The 17,872-nt window shown below is 55.1% G+C and overlaps 2 protein-coding genes across 2 annotated transcripts in view; one reads left to right on the forward strand and one right to left on the reverse strand.

The window, feature by feature from the left end:
• The first annotated feature begins 769 nt into the window (after positions 1–769).
• Positions 770–9,583, forward strand: LOC121365435 (arginyl aminopeptidase). Its single transcript, XM_041489613.1, has 11 exons — positions 770–1,210; positions 1,557–1,697; positions 3,326–3,474; positions 4,019–4,135; positions 4,252–4,487; positions 5,279–5,392; positions 5,641–5,753; positions 6,083–6,191; positions 6,791–7,015; positions 7,617–7,759; positions 9,326–9,583. Exons 1-11 carry the CDS (start codon positions 791–793, stop codon positions 9,488–9,490), a joined length of 1,932 nt encoding a protein of 643 aa, XP_041345547.1. The 5' UTR covers positions 770–790; the 3' UTR covers positions 9,491–9,583.
• A 1,863-nt stretch (positions 9,584–11,446) lies between these two features.
• LZTR1 (leucine zipper like transcription regulator 1) overlaps positions 11,447–17,872 on the reverse strand; it is a 34,234-nt gene continuing 27,808 nt past the window's right edge. The window contains exons 16-20 of the mRNA XM_041489612.1: positions 17,312–17,438; positions 16,074–16,223; positions 15,761–15,866; positions 15,002–15,082; positions 11,447–12,254 (exon numbers count right to left, since the gene is read on the reverse strand). Coding sequence (XP_041345546.1) covers positions 12,138–12,254; positions 15,002–15,082; positions 15,761–15,866; positions 16,074–16,223; positions 17,312–17,438 — 581 coding nt within the window. The 3' untranslated portion in view covers positions 11,447–12,137. The remainder of the gene's footprint in view (positions 12,255–15,001; positions 15,083–15,760; positions 15,867–16,073; positions 16,224–17,311; positions 17,439–17,872) is intronic.

Raw genomic sequence — 17,872 nt, forward strand, 5'->3', positions numbered from 1 at the left:
GATCCCCCTATATTATCCCGGATCCCACATGGATCCCCCACCCCTGGACACACCTGCCTGCACTTGATCTCCCCCACGGATCTGTACCTATATCCTTCCTCCAGGTCCCCCTGGATCTTCCCACGGACCCCTGTGCTGGGTCCCCCTTTCCCAATCTCTCTCCGTGGAGCCCGACATGAACCCTGCAAAGGATCCCATTTTGGATCCCTATAGGCCCCCCTATCCAGGGGTTCCCTGCCATGAATTCCCTTGATCCATGGATTCCCAGCCTCTGAATTTTGCTGCCCCCCCGCCTCAATGGATCCCCGTCCATAGACCCTCTTAGACTCCTTGCCCCAACAAATTCCTCCCATCCCAATTTCCCCCAGACATCTCTTGATTCTGCCCAACCCATAGATCACCCCTTCTCCTGAATTCTCTCCGGAATCCCCACAGGGCCTTCAGAGATCCCTCCACATCCCCATAACATGGATCTCACCCCATGTCCCCTCCATCCCCCCTCATGGATCCCCCACCCATGGATCCACCCACAGATTTCTCTCCATCCCCCACCATGGAACCCCGATCGATCTCCCCATGGATCCCCTCCATCCCCACCCATGGATCCCCGATGGATCCCACCCATAGATTTCTCTCCATCCCCCACCCGTGGAGCCCCGAGGGATCCCCCGGCTCCCCTCCATCCGCTCCGTCCCCCGCCCATGGATTCCCCGCCCCGTGCCCGCCCCTGGACGGGTCCCGCCTCCGCGCTCTCAGGGCGGCCCCGCCCCGGCCCGGCCCCGGCGCGGCGATGGCGGCCCCGGCGAAGGACGTGGCCGCGGTGCGGGACAGGGCCCCGGTGCGGGACGCGGCCTCGGCCAGCAGCGCGGGCCCGTGGTCGCTGCGGCACCTGCACCTGGACCTGCGCGTGTCCTTCGCGGCCGCGGGCGCGGGGCGGCTCCTCGGGCGGGCGCGGCTGGAGCTGCGGTGCGAGCGGGACGGCGCGGGCGCGGAGCTGCGGCTGGACGCGCACCCCGCGCTGGCCGTGAGCCGCGCCGCGCTCCTGCCGCCGCCGGGCGGGCCCGGGGACGCGGCCGGGCAGGCGCTGCCCGTGGAGAGCCGGCCCTTCGCCAGCTATGGCAGCGCCCTGCACATCGCCCTGCCCCAGGCCCCCCGTGCCGGGCAGCTGCTCACCCTCCTCATCGACTACGAGGCGGGCGAGGGGCCCGGGGTGAGCGCTGGGACACCGGGAGACACCGGGCCCCGGGGGGGGTGGGGGGAAGCCGGGGGACACCGCTCCCGGTGTGAGCAGGGGGCACTGGGGAACAGCGGGCCCGGGGTGGATGGAAGGGACGCGGAGTGCGGTGGGACACCCTGGCCCACAAGGACCGGGAGGACACTGGGTGTGAACTGGGGGCCGCCAGACCCGGGGGGAGCTGGGGGGTGGTACAGGGGACCTGTACCTGCCAGGACTGGAGTGGGCAGAGCTCCAAGGGTGAGGAGCCCCTTCCCAGCTCCCTCCACAAGGAGCAGCTGTGGTCGAGCCACCTCTCACTGGGGTCTTGGTCCCTCCCCAGGTGTGCTGGCTGTCCCCTGAGCAGACGGCGGGGAAGCAGAAGCCCTACATGTACACACAGGGCCAGGCTGTCCTCAACAGGTCCTTCTTCCCCTGCTTTGACACCCCCTCAGTCAAGTTCACCTATTCAGCCACCGTGAAGGTAAGCGGAGCTCCAGGAGCTGCCCTGGCCATTCCCTGACACCCACCAGCAGCAAAACTCTCCATGAGTGCAAAGTTTGCTGGGGAAGAAAGTCCAAAGGAGGCCGTGGAGATGATCCAAGGGCTTTAGCACCTCTGCTATGGAGCCAGGCTGGAAGAGCTGGGATTTCAACCTCCTGCCAGCCAGGCTGTTCAGCTGCAGAAGAGAAGGCTCTGAGTAGACCCAAGAGCCCCTTTCAGTGCCTAAAGGGGCTCCAGGAGAGCTGGAGAGAGCCTTGGGACAAGGATCTAAGTGCCAGGACAAGGGGGAATGGCTTCCCACTGCCAGAGGGCAGGGTTAGATGGGATATTGGGAAGGAATTCTTGGCTGTGAGGATGAGTAGGCCCTGGCACAGAGTCCCCAGGGCAGCTGTGGCTGCCCCTGGATCCCTGGAAGTGTCCAAGGCCAGGCTGGATGGGGCTTGGAGCAACCAGGGATAGTGGAAGGTGTCCCTGCCCGTGGCAGCGGGCGAGACAAGATCTTTAATGTCCCTTCCAGCTTAAACTGCTCTGAGCTGTTGGGTCCCTTGCATGGAATGTGCCAAAGCACAGAGGCATCACAGCAGGGACACTGCTTCAAACCCTCCTCCTCAGGCCCCAGCTGAGAAGTCACTCACCTGTACTTGGGCTGTTTTTCTCTCAGATGCCCTTTTGGATGAAGACAAGCAGCCCCAGGGTTCCTCCTGCCTCTCCCCAGTTGCATGCACCAGCCTGGCTCCCCTGCTCAGAGCTCCTTGCATTTGCGTCAGGAGGAGCTGAGTTTGGGGGAAAACAGCTGGAGGAAGGTGGTGCTGCTGGGCCATGCTGGGTCCTGGTGGCAGTTCCAGGGCTGCCAGACTTCCAGGAAGGAGCAGCTGCTGTTCCCCAAAGATGGCACTAAATGCAGATTCCCCCTTGTCTGCGTGTGGGCATGTGGTGACACTGGCACTGCGCCGCCACGCGTGCCATCCTGCTGTGGGCAAGGGAACTGCTTAATGGTGTGACACCATCCAGTGCCAATGGCATGTGGTGGCATCAGCTGGTGATGCCAGGATTGATTTATTTTGCTCTCCCAGGGCAGAGCCCCTCTGGTGCCACAGGGTGAGCGTGGGATGGGGCTGTTGCTGAGCTCTGGTGTGATGCTCTGTACCAAGGAAACCGTATTCCCTGTGCACCGTGGGGCTCACCCCCTGCTTGGGCTAGGGGACACTGGATCAGTCTCCCTGGGCTCAGCCCAGGCTACTGCATTTGCCATGGGTTCTGCACTGGCTTGGGAACAGGAAAAATGAGTTGTTGTGCAAGAATTGGGAGGGGAATCAGCAGTTGAGGGATCTGTATCCTCTGCCCTTTCACACCTGCAGCTCCAGTATTTCCTTATCTCCTGGTAGGTCCGGGGGCAGCTCCAGGTACCCTAGCATTGCAGGGATGCAGCTGGGATCCCAAGTGGGAGCTCAGGGTGTTCCTGCTCTGCTCCCCGTAGCCTGCAGTGCCCCTGGCCCCGGCACCTTCAGGCTGGGACACATTTGCCATCAGCCACTGTGGTGTCCCAGCTGGCTTAGCTGGCCTGCCACTGTGTGTGACTCTAATGGGTGGCTCTATCCACGTGGTCAGGTCCCCGAGGGCTTCACGGCTGTGATGAGTGCCACGAGCTGGGAGAAGCAGAAGGATAACACCTTTGTATTCAAGATGTCCCAGCCAATCCCCTCCTACCTGATTGCTCTGGTTGTTGGGGACATCGTGTCTGCTGATGTTGGCCCAAGGTAAGGGGCTCAGGAGGGCTCCAGAGCTGTGGGAACTGCACAGTGAAGCTCCTGTGGCAGCTACTTTCTGCTTCTCCCTGCTCCACGGTGCTCTGGAGAGCAGAGACACTGGCCATAAACATGGCACAGTCAGTCCCTGTCTGTGTCACCAGGTTGTGGGCTCATGGGATAAGGTTTCTTCTCAAACTGGAGCATGAAAAGGAGCCTTGATGCTGTGTCCCCTCACCTTCAGGAGGGTCCCTGGCTCTGCTCGTGTCACCCTGCACATGAATGAGGGCAGTGGGTCCCCATGCATGGAGGATCCCACATTTCCTGACAGACTGGTGCTTTCTTCAGTTCTTGGCTGCCACTGCAGCCATATAAAAGCCCTTTGACATTCAGACAAGGAAAGAAATCACAGCAATTTGCACTATTGGCCTCTTTAAATGCCTTTATCAGCAGGGTTTTATTTTTCTTCGGAATAAACCTGTGCAATTTCTGTCTGATGAAGCAACAAGGTGAAAGTCTCCAGTGGTTAAACTTCCTCTTCTCTGCACTTGGCCAGGAGCCGTGTCTGGGCCGAGCCCTGCCTGATCGAGGCTGCCAAGAAGGAGTACGACGGAGTGATTGAGGAGTTCCTGGTGGTTGGAGAGAAACTCTTTGGCCCTTATGTTTGGGGCAGGTATGGCTGGAAGGTTCCTGAAGGACCTGGTTCCTCAGGGACAGGGAGAGAGTTTCCTTCTCTCCCCAGCCCTGTCTTCAGGAGGAGCGGGGTCTGAGCCCAGCCTTCCCTGGCAGGTACGACATCCTGTTCATGCCACCCTCCTTCCCCTTTGGTGGCATGGAGAACCCCTGCCTCACCTTCGTCACGCCGTGCTTGCTGGCCGGGGACCGCTCCCTGGTGGACGTCATCATCCACGAGATCTCCCACAGCTGGTTTGGCAACTTGGTCACCAATGCCACGTGGGGCGAATTCTGGCTGAACGAGGGCTTCACCATGTACGCCCAGAGGCGCATCTCCACCGAGGTCTACGGTGCGTGGCCGTGCCTGGCTGTGGGCTGCTGAGCCCTGTGTGGCTCTGGGCTCTGTCCCACAGCTCAGTGCCTCCCTCTGAGTGCCAGTGGGGATGGAGCCTGCGCTGCATCTCAGAAGAGATGAAGGGCAGCAGCTGCAAGGCCTTGTGGGGTTCTGTAAACTGAAAAAAGAGTTAGTTTAGATTAGATGTTGTGACTTTGGGGAGGCACTGGCACAGGTGGCCCAGAGAAGCTTTGGCTGCCCCATCCCTGGAAGTGTCCAAGGCCAGGTTGGAAGGGCCTTGGAGCCACCTGGTCTGGTGAAAGGTGTCCCTGCCCATGGCAGAGGGTGGAACAAGATGATCTTTAATGTCCCTTCCAGCCCAATCCAGTCTGTGATTTCTGGTAGCCTTTGCTCTGAGGTGGACACTTCCCTGCACCCCCTGCCAACAACGTGGGCACTGTGTCCTTGCCTTACCTTCCTCATCCTCCTGCAGCTCCCATGTGGAGCTGATACCAGCTGTCCTGAGCTCCCCCCAGGACACACAGTCCTGTCCAGAAGCTCGTATTCTCCCGGCACAATTTGCTGTATCCACATGAATTTAAGTGGCTTGAAAAATCTCTCGCTGCCTGTGGCTGGGCTGCCCCGTGCCCCTCTGCAGCTCTGCCATCCCAACTCCACATGTACGGGTCTCCTGCTCTCCCAGCTCGTGCACTGACGGTGTTCCTCTCCCGTCGCAGCGCCGGCTGTGCCCGCAGTGCGCAGGGGTCTGGCCGGGCTCCCCGAACGCCTCCGCTTGTCTCTGCCCAGGTTTGCCCTACACCTGCCTGGAGGCTGCCACGGGAAGGGCCCTCCTGCGCCAGCACATGGACGCCACGGGGGAGGACCATCCCCTCAACAAGCTGCGGGTGGTGATCGAGCCAGGTCTGTGGGGTGTCCCTGGGTGTCCCTGGGCTCCGGGGGAGCGGGACAGTGCCAGGTGGGCTGGGGGGGCCGGGCTGTTCTGTGGCTGGCAAAAACACCAGCACGGGTGATGGGACCTGGGAGAGATGATGGCTGCAGGAGGGGGGGATAGGCTGTGCCCAGCGCAGATGGGGGAATCTTGGTGCATGTGAGGGCTGTGTTGTTTTGCAGGTGGGCAGAAGATTTCTGATGGTTTTGCCTTTTTCTAGGTGTCAATCCAGATGACACATACAATGAAACACCCTATGAGAAGGGGTACTGCTTCGTTAGCTACTTGGCCCATCTTGTGGGCAACCAGAGCAAGTTTGATGCCTTCCTCCAGGTGGGTGTGAGCTGCAGAGTCAAAATGCCACGGCAGGAGGCCAAGGCACAGCAGGACCCTGGGAAGGACAGGCTGAGAGGGTGGCTGGGGAGAGGAAGAAGAGGTGGAAAACGGGAATGTGAGTAGGGGAATAAGATGAAGGCAGAGACTAGCCTCGTGCTTGCAGCAGGTGCTGGGAGTGTTGAGGGGTATCCCTGGGGATGCAGGGGGCTGGGAGCCCCTGGAGGGAACAGGGGCTGGAATGGGTTCCCCAGTGAGGTGGAGCACAGAGAGGACTGGGCAGCACTGCAGGGTGAGAGTGTCTGGCATCAGCCCCATCCATCCCACAGGCCTACGTGAACCGGTTCAAGTTCCAGAGCATCACTGCAGACGACACCCTCGAGTTCTTCCTGGAGTACTTCCCGGAGCTGAAGGAGAAAGGCGTGGACTCCATCCCAGGTCAGCGCAGCGCCATCCTGGCCAGGGAACAGGGGCTGCCACTTTTCAGCCCCACTCCCGCGGGTGTCAGAGCAGCCCATGTCCCCCGGAGCCTTTGCACGTTGGTTTGTGTGTTTTACTGGAGATGCTGTTGCTGCCAGCCCAGCTCTGTTGGAGCAGGCACGGGTGGCACTCGCCAGCTGGGATCAGGCCCAGGCTTGGGCATGTGCCAGCTCAGCCTGATTTTTTTCCATTCAAACCCAGTTCCTGCTCTGCACTTGGGTGCTGTTTCATGGGGTGTCCGTGACTCAGCCTGGTGAGTCTGGTTGAGCACTGGGATCAGGCCCAGCCAGCACTCTGGGCTTGGCCCAGCCTTGCTGGAGATCCAGGCTTGGCAGGAGCTTTCCCTGCTGGAGCTCATCCCGCTGGTGGCACTGGGGCCAGTACCCACAAGCACACCCTGAGCCCATGTGTCCGATGGCCTCACACCATCAGTTTGTGGTGGTCACCATCCTCGGGCAGGTTTGGTGGCACTGGGAGAAGGTGGGGAGATCTGGGCAGCAGCAGCTGGTGTCGGGCTCAGGGCTCTGTTCCCAGCTCTCCCTCCTGCCTCACTGCAGGGTTTGAATTTGACCGCTGGCTGAACACGCCGGGCTGGCCGCCCTACCTGCCTGACCTGTCGCCGGGGCAGCAGCTGATGAGGCCAGCAGAGGAGCTGGCAGAGCTCTGGGCAGCTGACAGCTTGAACATGGAGGCGATCGAAGCCGTGGACATCATGGGCTGGAGGACGTACCAGCTGGTCTATTTCCTGGATCAGGTCCTGCAGAAGTCCCCTCTGCCTGAAGGTGAGTGCCAGGGTACTCCCCGGGCTCTGGTGCCCAGAGGAGACACAGGGTGATGTGCCAAGTCCAGCCAGGTGGCCAGGGATGTGAGGGCACATGGGGGGACACTTGGGTGTGTGGCCATCAGCCCCTCTCCAACTGCTCTCTGGGTCCTGGTTCCAGGGAAGCCTTGGTTGGTGTGGTGGAGGATGGAGGGCCAGGGGAAGCATGTCCGTGGATTTATGGGGACATGTGCAGTCCTGCTGTCCCCAGGCTGGCTCTGCTGGGCTGTGTCCCCATGTCACTGCAACTCTCCTTGCCCTCTTTGCTGAGGAATCTCCCCCCACTTTGTGCTGGCACCCCAAGCCACCAGCACATGGCCCTGCAGGGCTGCCCAGCCTGGGAGGCCCAACAAGGGCACCGACCTGCCCAGAGCCAGCAAGTGCCTGGGGTGCTCCAGAGCTGGGGGTGGGGGGCACTTGGGCAGGGGCCAGGGCTGACCCGAGGCTGGGAGGATCCCAGAGAATTTGCAGCACAGCTGGGATGGACTGACAGGGTTCCCTGGGAGCAGGGCTGGGAGATGGGTCAGAACCCCGTGGGGATGGTGACCACTCCCCTCTCACAGGAAATGTGAAAAGGCTGAGCAAGATGTACCCCAAGATCTCCAAGGCCCAGAACGCTGAGCTGCGACTGCGCTGGTGCCAGATTGTCCTCAAGAACAACCTGGAGGCTGAGTACAGCAAAGTCAAGGACTTCCTGCACAGCCAGGTTTGTTCCTGGGCACTGGTGGCAGGGCCCAGCAGCATGCAAGTGGGGAGAGAAGGGCACAGGTCACAGGTCTTTCAGTGCCAGAGGGACAGGGGTTGGCTCTTGCTTTTGATAATTCCACAGAATGGTTTGGGTTGGAAGGGACCTTAAAGCTCATCTTACTCCACCCCGTGCCACGGCCAGAGACACCTACCACTAGACCAGGTTGCTCCAAGCCCCATCCAGCCTGGCCTTGGACACTTCCAGGGCTGTGCCAGGGCCTCACCACCCTCACAGGGAAGAATTTCTTGTCAATATCCCATCTAACCCTGCCCTCTGGCAGTCCTTGTCACTCCAAACCCCCTTGTCCTGTCACTCCAAACTCCCTCTTCAGCTCTCTTGGCACTGGAAGGTGCTCTAAGGTCTTCCTGGAGCTTTCTCTTCTCCAGGTGAACACCCCCAGCTCTCCCAGCCTGGCCCCAGAGCAGAGGGGCTCCAGCCCTGGAGCAGTTCCATAGACTCCTCTGGACCTGCTCTGTCCATGTGTGTCTTGTGCTGGAGACTCCAGAGCTGGATGTAGTGCTCCAGTGTTGGGGTATTCTGAGAGGGCAGAATTTCCCCCTCAGCTGCCCACACTGCCGGGGATGAGCCTGGGACACAGCTGGCTTTCCAGGCTGGGAGAGCACCTGGCCAGGTCACACCCAGTTTGTCACCCAAGTCCTTCTCTGAAGGGCTGCTCTCCATCCCTCCCTCCACCCCGTGCCACGGCCAGAGACACCTACCACTAGACCAGGTTGCTCCAAGCCCCATCCAGCCTGGCCTTGGACACTTCCAGGGCTGTGCCAGGGCCTCACCACCCTCACAGGGAAGAATTTCTTGTCAATATCCCATCTAACCCTGCCCTCTGGCAGTCCTTGTCACTCCAAACCCCCTTGTCCTGTCACTCCAAACTCCCTCTTCAGCTCTCTTGGCACTGGAAGGTGCTCTAAGGTCTTCCTGGAGCTTTCTCTTCTCCAGGTGAACACCCCCAGCTCTCCCAGCCTGGCCCCAGAGCAGAGGGGCTCCAGCCCTGGAGCAGTTCCATAGACTCCTCTGGACCTGCTCTGTCCATGTGTGTCTTGTGCTGGAGACTCCAGAGCTGGATGTAGTGCTCCAGTGTTGGGGTATTCTGAGAGGGCAGAATTTCCCCCTCAGCTGCCCACACTGCCGGGGATGAGCCTGGGACACAGCTGGCTTTCCAGGCTGGGAGAGCACCTGGCCAGGTCACACCCAGTTTGTCACCCAAGTCCTTCTCTGAAGGGCTGCTCTCCATCCCTCCCTCCATCCTGTCCTGACCCAGGTGCAGGACCCTGCACTTGGCCTTGTTAAACTTCATGAGCTTCTCAGGGTCTGCTCCTTCTCCAAGGTTCAGGTGCTCTCCCCCCTCCAGGTGCTGCGGTCCAAGGGCTGCCCACGGCACCGTTCCCCACCGTGTCCCGTTTGCCACGTGCCCTGCGCCTGGCTAAGAGCAGGGCTGGGGGACGGGGGCGATGGGGGCGTCCCCGCTGGGCCGGGGCGGAGCCGGGGCCGTCACGGCTGTCTCCGCAGGGCAAGCAGAAGTACACGCTGCCGCTGTACCGCGCCATGTGGGGCGGCTCCGAAGCCGCGCGGGCCCTGGCCATGGAGACCTTCTCTGCTACGGCCCCGCAGCTCCACGTCAACGTGCAGAACTACGTCAAGAAGATCCTGGGCTTGGCAGCGGCTGAGGCCTGAGGCAGCCTGGGCTCTGCCCCCTCCGCCGGTGTTCCTGCTGGCAGGACCTCAGTGCCTCCCTCTCACATTTCCTTATTAAAATGTGTAATTTTTTCTCATTGTTCTTCCTGCTCCCAGTGAGCCACGGGCCACCTTAGAGTGACTCCCTGCCCCGATGCCAGCCCTGCTCTGGGCACTTGGGGTGCTGCTGGCTTCTCCTGGTGCTGGCACTGGAGGGATGGGCTTGGCCTTGGTGCCTGCAGGGCTGCAGCAGCTCCTGGCCCTGCTCCTTGCTCCTCTCCACACTGCTCCTTGCTAGGCTCCTGCCCAGCTGCCAGAGCTGGGACAGTGGGGACATGGGGAGCTGGTGCAGTGTGGCAAAGCTGGGACCTCCTGGTTCCAGTGCCCTGAGCTGCTGCTCCACAGGAGTTGGGGATTGCTTCTCTACCTTGCTTTTTGCCATCATGCTGGGGCTCACATTGAATTGGAGGAAAGGGGTGCTCCTGCTCTCCCACCAGCAGTCCCAAGGGCTTTAAAGAGCCAGGGGGGCCTGCACATGGCAGAGACTGTAGAAATAATACAAAGCTGGACAGCCACAATGTTCTTTATTCCTTATCAAATGCAGGGATATAACTGTGCGTATTCCAGTACAGAACTGCCCAAGGCTGTGGGAACACAAGTAACCTGAGAGCCTGCTGGCCATAATGATAACAAGGTGGTGATAACAAGAGCACCTAACTGCCCTGGGAAGCTCATGTGTACTGCACAGTCTGTGTGTGGCCTCTACAACACCTCCCATCCTGCGATCTCCTGGGAGACTCGGGGGTGTCCTCTCAGAGAGGTGCACTGTCCTGGCACTTGCACAACAGCAGCCCAGAGGCCAATCTCAATGGGCTCAAGTGTTCACAGTAAATCTCTGACCCAGCACTGTGGTTCCTACAGCCATGACTGAGCCCAAAGCCCTCCCAGAGCCAAGACCGGTCAGAGTGTGTGGAGGTTGTGCATTTCCTCACAAGTGGGCTCAGGATTTAAAGAGGGCTGGTTGTGGCATGTTCAGCCTGAGAGAATGAGGCTTCCCTGGGCAATGGGTGTCCTCTAGTGGATCAGCATTACTGGAAATAGACTGTAGTGTTGTTACAAGTTGCAGTGTAGAACCTTTCTCCAGCTGCCAGCCCGGTTTCCCAGGGAACACAGAGCCTGTCAGTACAATTATCATGACCTCTGGTAGGAGACTCCACTATCTATGAGGCATCTGGAAACAATCCCTCTGGTTTAAAAGGTGCCCTTGGCTCTCAGAAGCACCTGTCACCTCTGGTCTGACTCACCTGAGCAGGCCACCAGGGAGACAGACAGGGTGGTCCCTAGAGCAGTTCCCTTGGATTAAATCCATAAGGTGTTCCCCATTGCCCAGACTGCAATCCTCTTGGCACGTGCAGGTGTGTCAGGCTGTGGGATGCTGACAAGAGCTCACAACTGCTGCTCCAGGAACACCTCGCTGAATGAAGATCATGGCTGCATGGGTGGGAGTGTGAGGGCTGGGAGCTGCATGTCTCACAGGGATCCTGCACCACTCCAGCTTCAAAGCAGAGAGCAGCCCCTGCAGTTGGAGCAGGACAAGGTTTTGATTCCCAGCTTGTCACTCCCTCCCAGGGCAGCCCCAAGGGCTCTGGGCAGGGCTGGGACAGTTCCACCACCAGACACTTCACCAACACCATCCAGCTGTGAGGAGAAGTGGGAAGCATCCAGCACAGAGCTGGGGGCTGCAAGGGGAGGGAACAGCAGCTGCTCCTGCACGGGCTGGGAATGGCATTCTGCCTTCATTCACCTTCCTGCAAAGGCAAGGGCTCACAGAGACACTTCAATATAAAATTAGTAACAAGATGTAACACACTTATTTTTAACAACGTGACCTTCATCAAGCGCAGAACGTTTTTTGCTTAATTTTTTTCCAGAATGAAATCCAAGTAAATCATGAAATGCCAGGAGAAGATGTTAATTCTTTATTAATAAATAGATTTAGAAAGGCTTAGCAAGACAGGATTAATGGATTTGATGGTCAGAGGGGACTGCTGTAATCTTCCAGTCTGACCTGCTGCAGAGCATAGGTCTGGATTCCTGCAGCCCACCAATCCAGGCAGCTGCACAGGGGCTTATCTGTTAATCCACACCATGGAGTCTCTGAAAAGTCACTACATTCTGGTCCAAGGACCAGTCTCCCTGTGAACACCACGCGCTCTTGTTCCCAGTTTCATTCTGACTTCCCCTTTACAGCCCTCGGGCTGGGTCAGCTGAAGCTCTTTAAATAGTATTCTTTAAATACTGTGTTTCAAAGGATTAGTGACTCTTACTCATGACTGCTTGATTTTACAGTATGAAAGTAATAATGGGCTTGATTATAAACTTAGTAACTCCCCAAACCATGTGGAATTAATTCACGCCTGAAATGATTTCAAGTCTACATTTGGGTAACAAATGTAACAAAGTCCAAATGCTGCACAAAGGTACAAACCCAGCGAATCCAGGGAGAGCACCTCAGCTGTCCCTGCTCCTCCAGGGCTGCTGTAGTGTGCAGACACTGAGCTACTCCATACACAACAGTAAACCAGAGCCAGCTCTGAAGTGCCAGTGTTTTTCAGGAACAAATGAGAAGGTGGTTTCCCAGGGCATGTCATATGTCTGCGCTCAGCTCTGCACACTGCTTGTCTGAGATGTGGGTAGCTAAGGAATCTATGATGTCAAGGAGGAGGAGCTGACTGAGCGAGCGGAGATTTGGCAACTTGGAGACCTTCAAGGAAAACGAAACAGAAAAAACAGGAAAAAATTAAAACCCTCCCCAAATCAGCTCATGTATTACCCTTTTACCCTTGGCACCCCATAGCAAGTCTGGTGGGGCACAGATGGTGCAAGATCCCAGCTGTGGGCTGGGCTGCAGGAAACAGACCACAGGGCTCTAGTTGGGGCTTAGAACCAACTTCAGACTGCTGGGAGTGGACAGCAGCAGGAACCTGCCCCCAGAGCTGCCCCTGTGGGTACTGACAGCCCCACTGCTACAAGACACTGACTGAGCACTCTCCTAAGAGCCATGCTGACCAGCACAGCCTGAGCTCTGAGATCTGTGGTTTTGCACTGAAAATGTGACTCAGGGCTTGATCCCTTTGCTGCTGTGCTCCTGAGGAAAAGCTCTTCTCAGTATTCATGCTGGTTCTGCTGGCATTCTTCCTGCAGTCAAAGCAGGTCACTGGAGCCCTTGCCAACAAAAACCTCCACCACATCACATAGATGAGAATCTACAACAAACTTTATGCTTTTGGACTGTTCAGAAGCTCAACTGTTAGCAAAAAGGAGCTCTACACATTCCTTCTTTCTCCTCAACCTCATGGTAAGGAGCCAGTAATCTCTCTGCTTAGAGGCACTAACACACAGCCTCCAGGCAGACTGTGCCCAAGCACTCACTCTCCTTACCTGAACTGACATGATCACCTCGCTCTAGGGAGCTGCACTGGGATAAAGAATAAAGATGTCCTGAGCAACCTCTGAAGGCCAGGAGGGAAGTGGCTGAGGACGCTTTCAGGAAGAGCTCAGGACATGCTTGTAGCAATATCCCCAGTCTATGGATCTGCCAGGACTGGGAGGGAGAGAGACCCCCTTAGCACTGGTGGGATCCTGCCCCCACCCAAGGCACGCACTGCAGAACAGATCAGGGTGTCACATGTCACAACAGCAGGTTTATTAGGGCTTTTGCACAACACTGACACACAAGAGCCTGAAAACACATTGCCCAAAGCAGTGAACCTCTGGGAAACAGCTCTTCAGTAATGCTCCTGCTGTGGGGAAAACTCCTTAACAGCCCAAATCCAGAACAGCGTTAAGTAACTGGAAGAACAGGAGATCCCACAGCCAGGGACCCAGCCTGCCTGAGCTCTGGTGACCCACAGGGCTTGTGCCCGAGAACAAATCCCCCTCAGAGCTTGTGGCTGGCCCAGGAGCAGAGCAGAGAGTGTCCGTGCCCAGCCACACTGAGTCACCCAGCCCAGGCCAAGAATCACACACTGAGGCCTCTCAGGCCAAGGGAAAACATTGCATAATTGAGATTTCTCTCTGCACATCTGCTTGACAGTCTTCCAGCCACGTTTTGATGAACACTGTTCTACCAGTCAACAGTTTAAATATAAAACATTTCCCCACATCCTGGTGAGGAAGTACAGCTGAGGAACGCCCTCCAGCTCCCATGCTGCCTCCCAGTGTTGTAATGTCCATTTCCCCCTGTATGTTCTGGGGAGAATCCCACCTCTTTGTCTTCCTGTGGCCTCCACTGGGAAGTGATACTGCGATATTTCAGCCCTCAGTGGCTGAAAGGCACTGACCCCAACCCTTGGGATGTCCTGTACATGTCCTGTCCTGGCCAGTGGGACCATTCCCCATCCCTGCTGAACTGGGCTGCTCCACAGGACTCATGGGGCCAGAAGAAAACAGACAGGATGAATGAAGGCAGGGGCTGCAACCTCACGCTGTGAACTCTCCTCTGGGAGTGATTTCTGGATGCTGGCTCCACTCTCAATGCTTTTTATGCAATTTCAGTTATTTCTGAATGTAAAATGCGTCATGCTCCAGCAACTTTGGCATTCAATGAAGAGCCTGAACACCATCCTGTCTCCTCTCCAGACACTAATGGGACATAGCAGTGCTCTTCTTCCCCAGGAGGATTGTGAGTTTAAATATACAAAGGAGAGTGAGCTACTTGAATATTAACTAGGGAATTATTATCAGTATGTGTGTAGCATCCAGAAATCCCAATTCCTATGATTTATCTACCTATTTCAGCAATGCTAATAAGCTGAGCAACGAACTGGTGACATGCTGGGGAACTCTCATGGAGGGATCACATCTCATAGGAACAATTAAATGACAATATCCTTATTCTTTCAAGTGAGGACAGGAGTATCAGCACATCGGGCTCTTGACCTTTCCTGCCATGAATACATAATCCCATCAAAACAGACCCACAGAATTTTTAAGATTGGAAAGGACCTCTAAGACCACAGAGTCCAACTGCTGAACATGGAAATCAGAGAGCCCAGCCAGGACATGGTAATTTGCTTTAGAGCACATGATAACACAACATGTATGACAGAGAATACTTCAAGGGGAGTATGAGGAGCACATTGATAACTGCTAGTGAGGGAGAGATTTGTGCCCTCAATATACAACAAACTTACCCTGCTATACACACATCAACCCAACAAGGGCATGGCACAAAATCAACAGCTGGAACTACTGAAAATTGAAGCAATTTTGGGTAACTTCTCCTTGGAAGGGCTTCACATTTCTAGACTAGCTTGTTCTAGTCTTTAATTTACTTTAGTGTGAGAAATGTGCCTAGCAGTCCTGTCAGTGAGTGGCAGCAACATGCAGCCAGCTCTCAGCTGTCTCACATGAGGAAGAATTAAACTGATTTCTATAGGAACGTGTCTTTAACCAAGGCAGTGACAGAGGACAGCAGCTCCCAAAAGCCACAGAAAAGATGCAACCAACCTTGGTGAACTGGTGAACGATGATGTGCAGGCAGTGCCTCTTCATGTCCAGGGCCTGGGTCTTGTCAGCTGCCTCTAAAATCTAGAGCAGGAGCAAAAATGTGATTTCCTGTCTGCACAGCTCAGATGCACAAACAGTCCTGACCCAGAGCAGGTAACTCCTCTTAGCTAGGGAACACCTCCACTTTGCATTACAAACTGAATATTTTCTGAACTATTCAAAAATAAGCCTTGGATTTAAAATGTATGGAGTCCTCAAGTGCTAATCAGCAGGACTTCTGCTTGTGCTGTAGCAGTTCAGGCTGCCTGCCTGGGAGCCAGCATTGGCTTTCTTACCAGAAAATATCTTTTGCTAGCTCAAACTCCACTGCAAGATCCTGTCAGCAGGATTGATAAAACAAGACTAAAGTCTGTCACCTGCAGACTACCATTTGCCCTGAACAAATGCCAAAAAGGGTTTACAGTTGAGTGCTGAGTGTGGTCATCTTAAAAAGACCTCAGTTCTGTAATGGGGGAGGAGAGCTCAGGAGGAGCCAGGTGAGCAGTACCTGCTGAGCACCTTCCTACAGCACAGGAACAGAAGTGACACAGTATCAGGTAAGGAACAATGCTGCTGAAGGCTGGGCTCCCACACATGCCATCACATAGGGTCACTGTCACTGGAAGGGCAGCCTCAGTGACCTGGCACTGGGGGTACCCACTTGACCAGCCCCCTTGGCTTTCCTCTAAGTGACTAACTGAAGTGCTTGGGGACAATTACCTGGAGCACATTCTCCACTGTGACATTCATTTCCAGGTTCTGCTTACAGTAGGCCTGGAGCCTGTTGTTGGAGAAGCCGTAATAGTAAGGTGCTGCAAAGAGGTACCTGTTCATTCCATTGAGGAACAAACCAGAAGCAAAGGCAGGAGTGCTGATGGCAAAAATCCCTGTGAAGAGTGGGAGTGCAGAGCCTGCTGGTGCCCCCCAACAGACCACCCTCCCAGGCTGTGCCAGGCAACCCAAAGCAAAAGGAAGGTGACCTGCTGGGCACGCACTCAGACAGATCTTCCAATTCCTTGGAATCTAAGGATACAGGGAGTCCTCAGGAGGCATGTTCACTTCTCCATAGTAGATGTATCTAAGCATGGACTCGAATGCTTGCTTGCTGGGAACCATTTCACCTATAGAAATGTTCACTTGCCCATCTTCTGGCATGAAGGAACGGAACATGGCTTCAAAGTAACTGGAAAGGGAAATAAAACTGATATAACACATTCTGCAGACAGATGGTTTAACCCAGCAGTATTGTTCAAAGGCTGCTATTCAGAACTGCAGCTTCCAAAGGAACAAATTCAGGTGACAACCTGGGCAAAAACACTGCTCATTTATTTTTTCATGTATGTCTGCCAGTGAAAACTCCAAATATAATCCCCTAATTACCATCAGAACTACCTGAAATTTCTCTGTTTCTTGAAAATTAGGACACATGGTGCTTTGATTTTTTCTCTAATTTGCATAAGACCCAGCAGAGAGCTTAAAGCATTATGAATTTCCTTGGTATCTACAGGCTGCCAATCATCAGGGCTGTTTTAAGAGCTGTGAAATGCTTCTGGTAAAATACCACAGTAACTAATAGTGAATATTGTTAGGGCTTTTTCTGGGAAAAAAATTGTGATGGTATTTGAAATGGAAATTTTAAGTGAACATTTAATGTTTGGTGGAACACAAGGTGCAGGTCCACAGAACACACAAGTGCAGGACAAATCCACTTCACTCACGCCCTGAGGAGGGAGAACAGTCCCACCATCAGCAGGGTGGACTCCTTTCTCTGCATAAAGCATGAGAACACTCTGCTCTCTGTCATGCACCATTTTTTGTTATGTTTATTCATAACCAGTCTTAAATATCAGAAAGTGAGAAAGAAAATCAAGTTCCACATGATAAAATACGAATTGTTCACTGTCAGAAGGCTCCTTCTGACCTCAGTGGACATCTGTTGCTTTCCACTTCACTGAAACCACCTTATGTTTTCCACCCTTTTTCCCTTCCTGTGATTTTACAGATGCTTTGTCTTGCAGTGCAGCTTCTCACACACCCTCTGCAGAATCTCTGCAATTCTAATTTCTTCCTATCTTTCCCTGCTGGGTATCAAATGGAAAAAAGAAAATTTAATCACTGCTGCTTAAAGGCTTATTACACTCATTGAGCAAAGCTGCATCTTAACACTTCATGCAGATTTAAGTTCCTCTCTGTCTCCTGAAGCAAGCCAGCTGAGCAGAGACTGCCCAGCCCTGCTCTGTCCTTCACACACACTCTTGGTACAGGGCTCACCTGGAGCGAGCTGCCAGGATGGCTTTGTGGGCTGGCCGTGGGTGCCCATCTAGGAGCAGGATGATATCACAGAATTCAGTCCCAGCTCCTTCCAGATAAGCCTTCATGTCCTGAATTAAAGATGTTCCTGAAATTAAACATAATGAAATAAAGACATGATAGTTCCAGGTGATCAGGTACTATCCAACTAATACATGGCCAAGCCAGAACTCCAGCCCCTCTTTCCTTTGGAACTCTCACTGTGAATTTAAGTCAAGTCCTTCCTCATAATCTTGGAGCAAAATGAGCTTCATCCTTCCCCACCACAGCAGATTCCCTACTGCCCCTCCCCTGTCAGCTCTGCTTTCTGCCACTGACCGTAAACTCCAGCTGTGGCCACACTGACAGGTGCTCTCTACAGATATGAAAGCTGATTTTTTCCCCTCCCTTTGCACTATTTCCAACCACAAGGAATATAACATTTTGTGTCTTAATAAAAAATCTTTCCCAAATCAGCAACAAAGGCTCCTTTTATCCAATATTTTAATCAAACTTTGTAAATACACAACTGAGAAATAGAGC

The sequence above is a fragment of the Pyrgilauda ruficollis genome, unplaced genomic scaffold, assembly GCF_017590135.1.
Source record: "Pyrgilauda ruficollis isolate IOZ18807 unplaced genomic scaffold, ASM1759013v1 scaffold95, whole genome shotgun sequence".
Classification (NCBI taxonomy): Eukaryota; Metazoa; Chordata; class Aves; order Passeriformes; family Passeridae; genus Pyrgilauda; species Pyrgilauda ruficollis.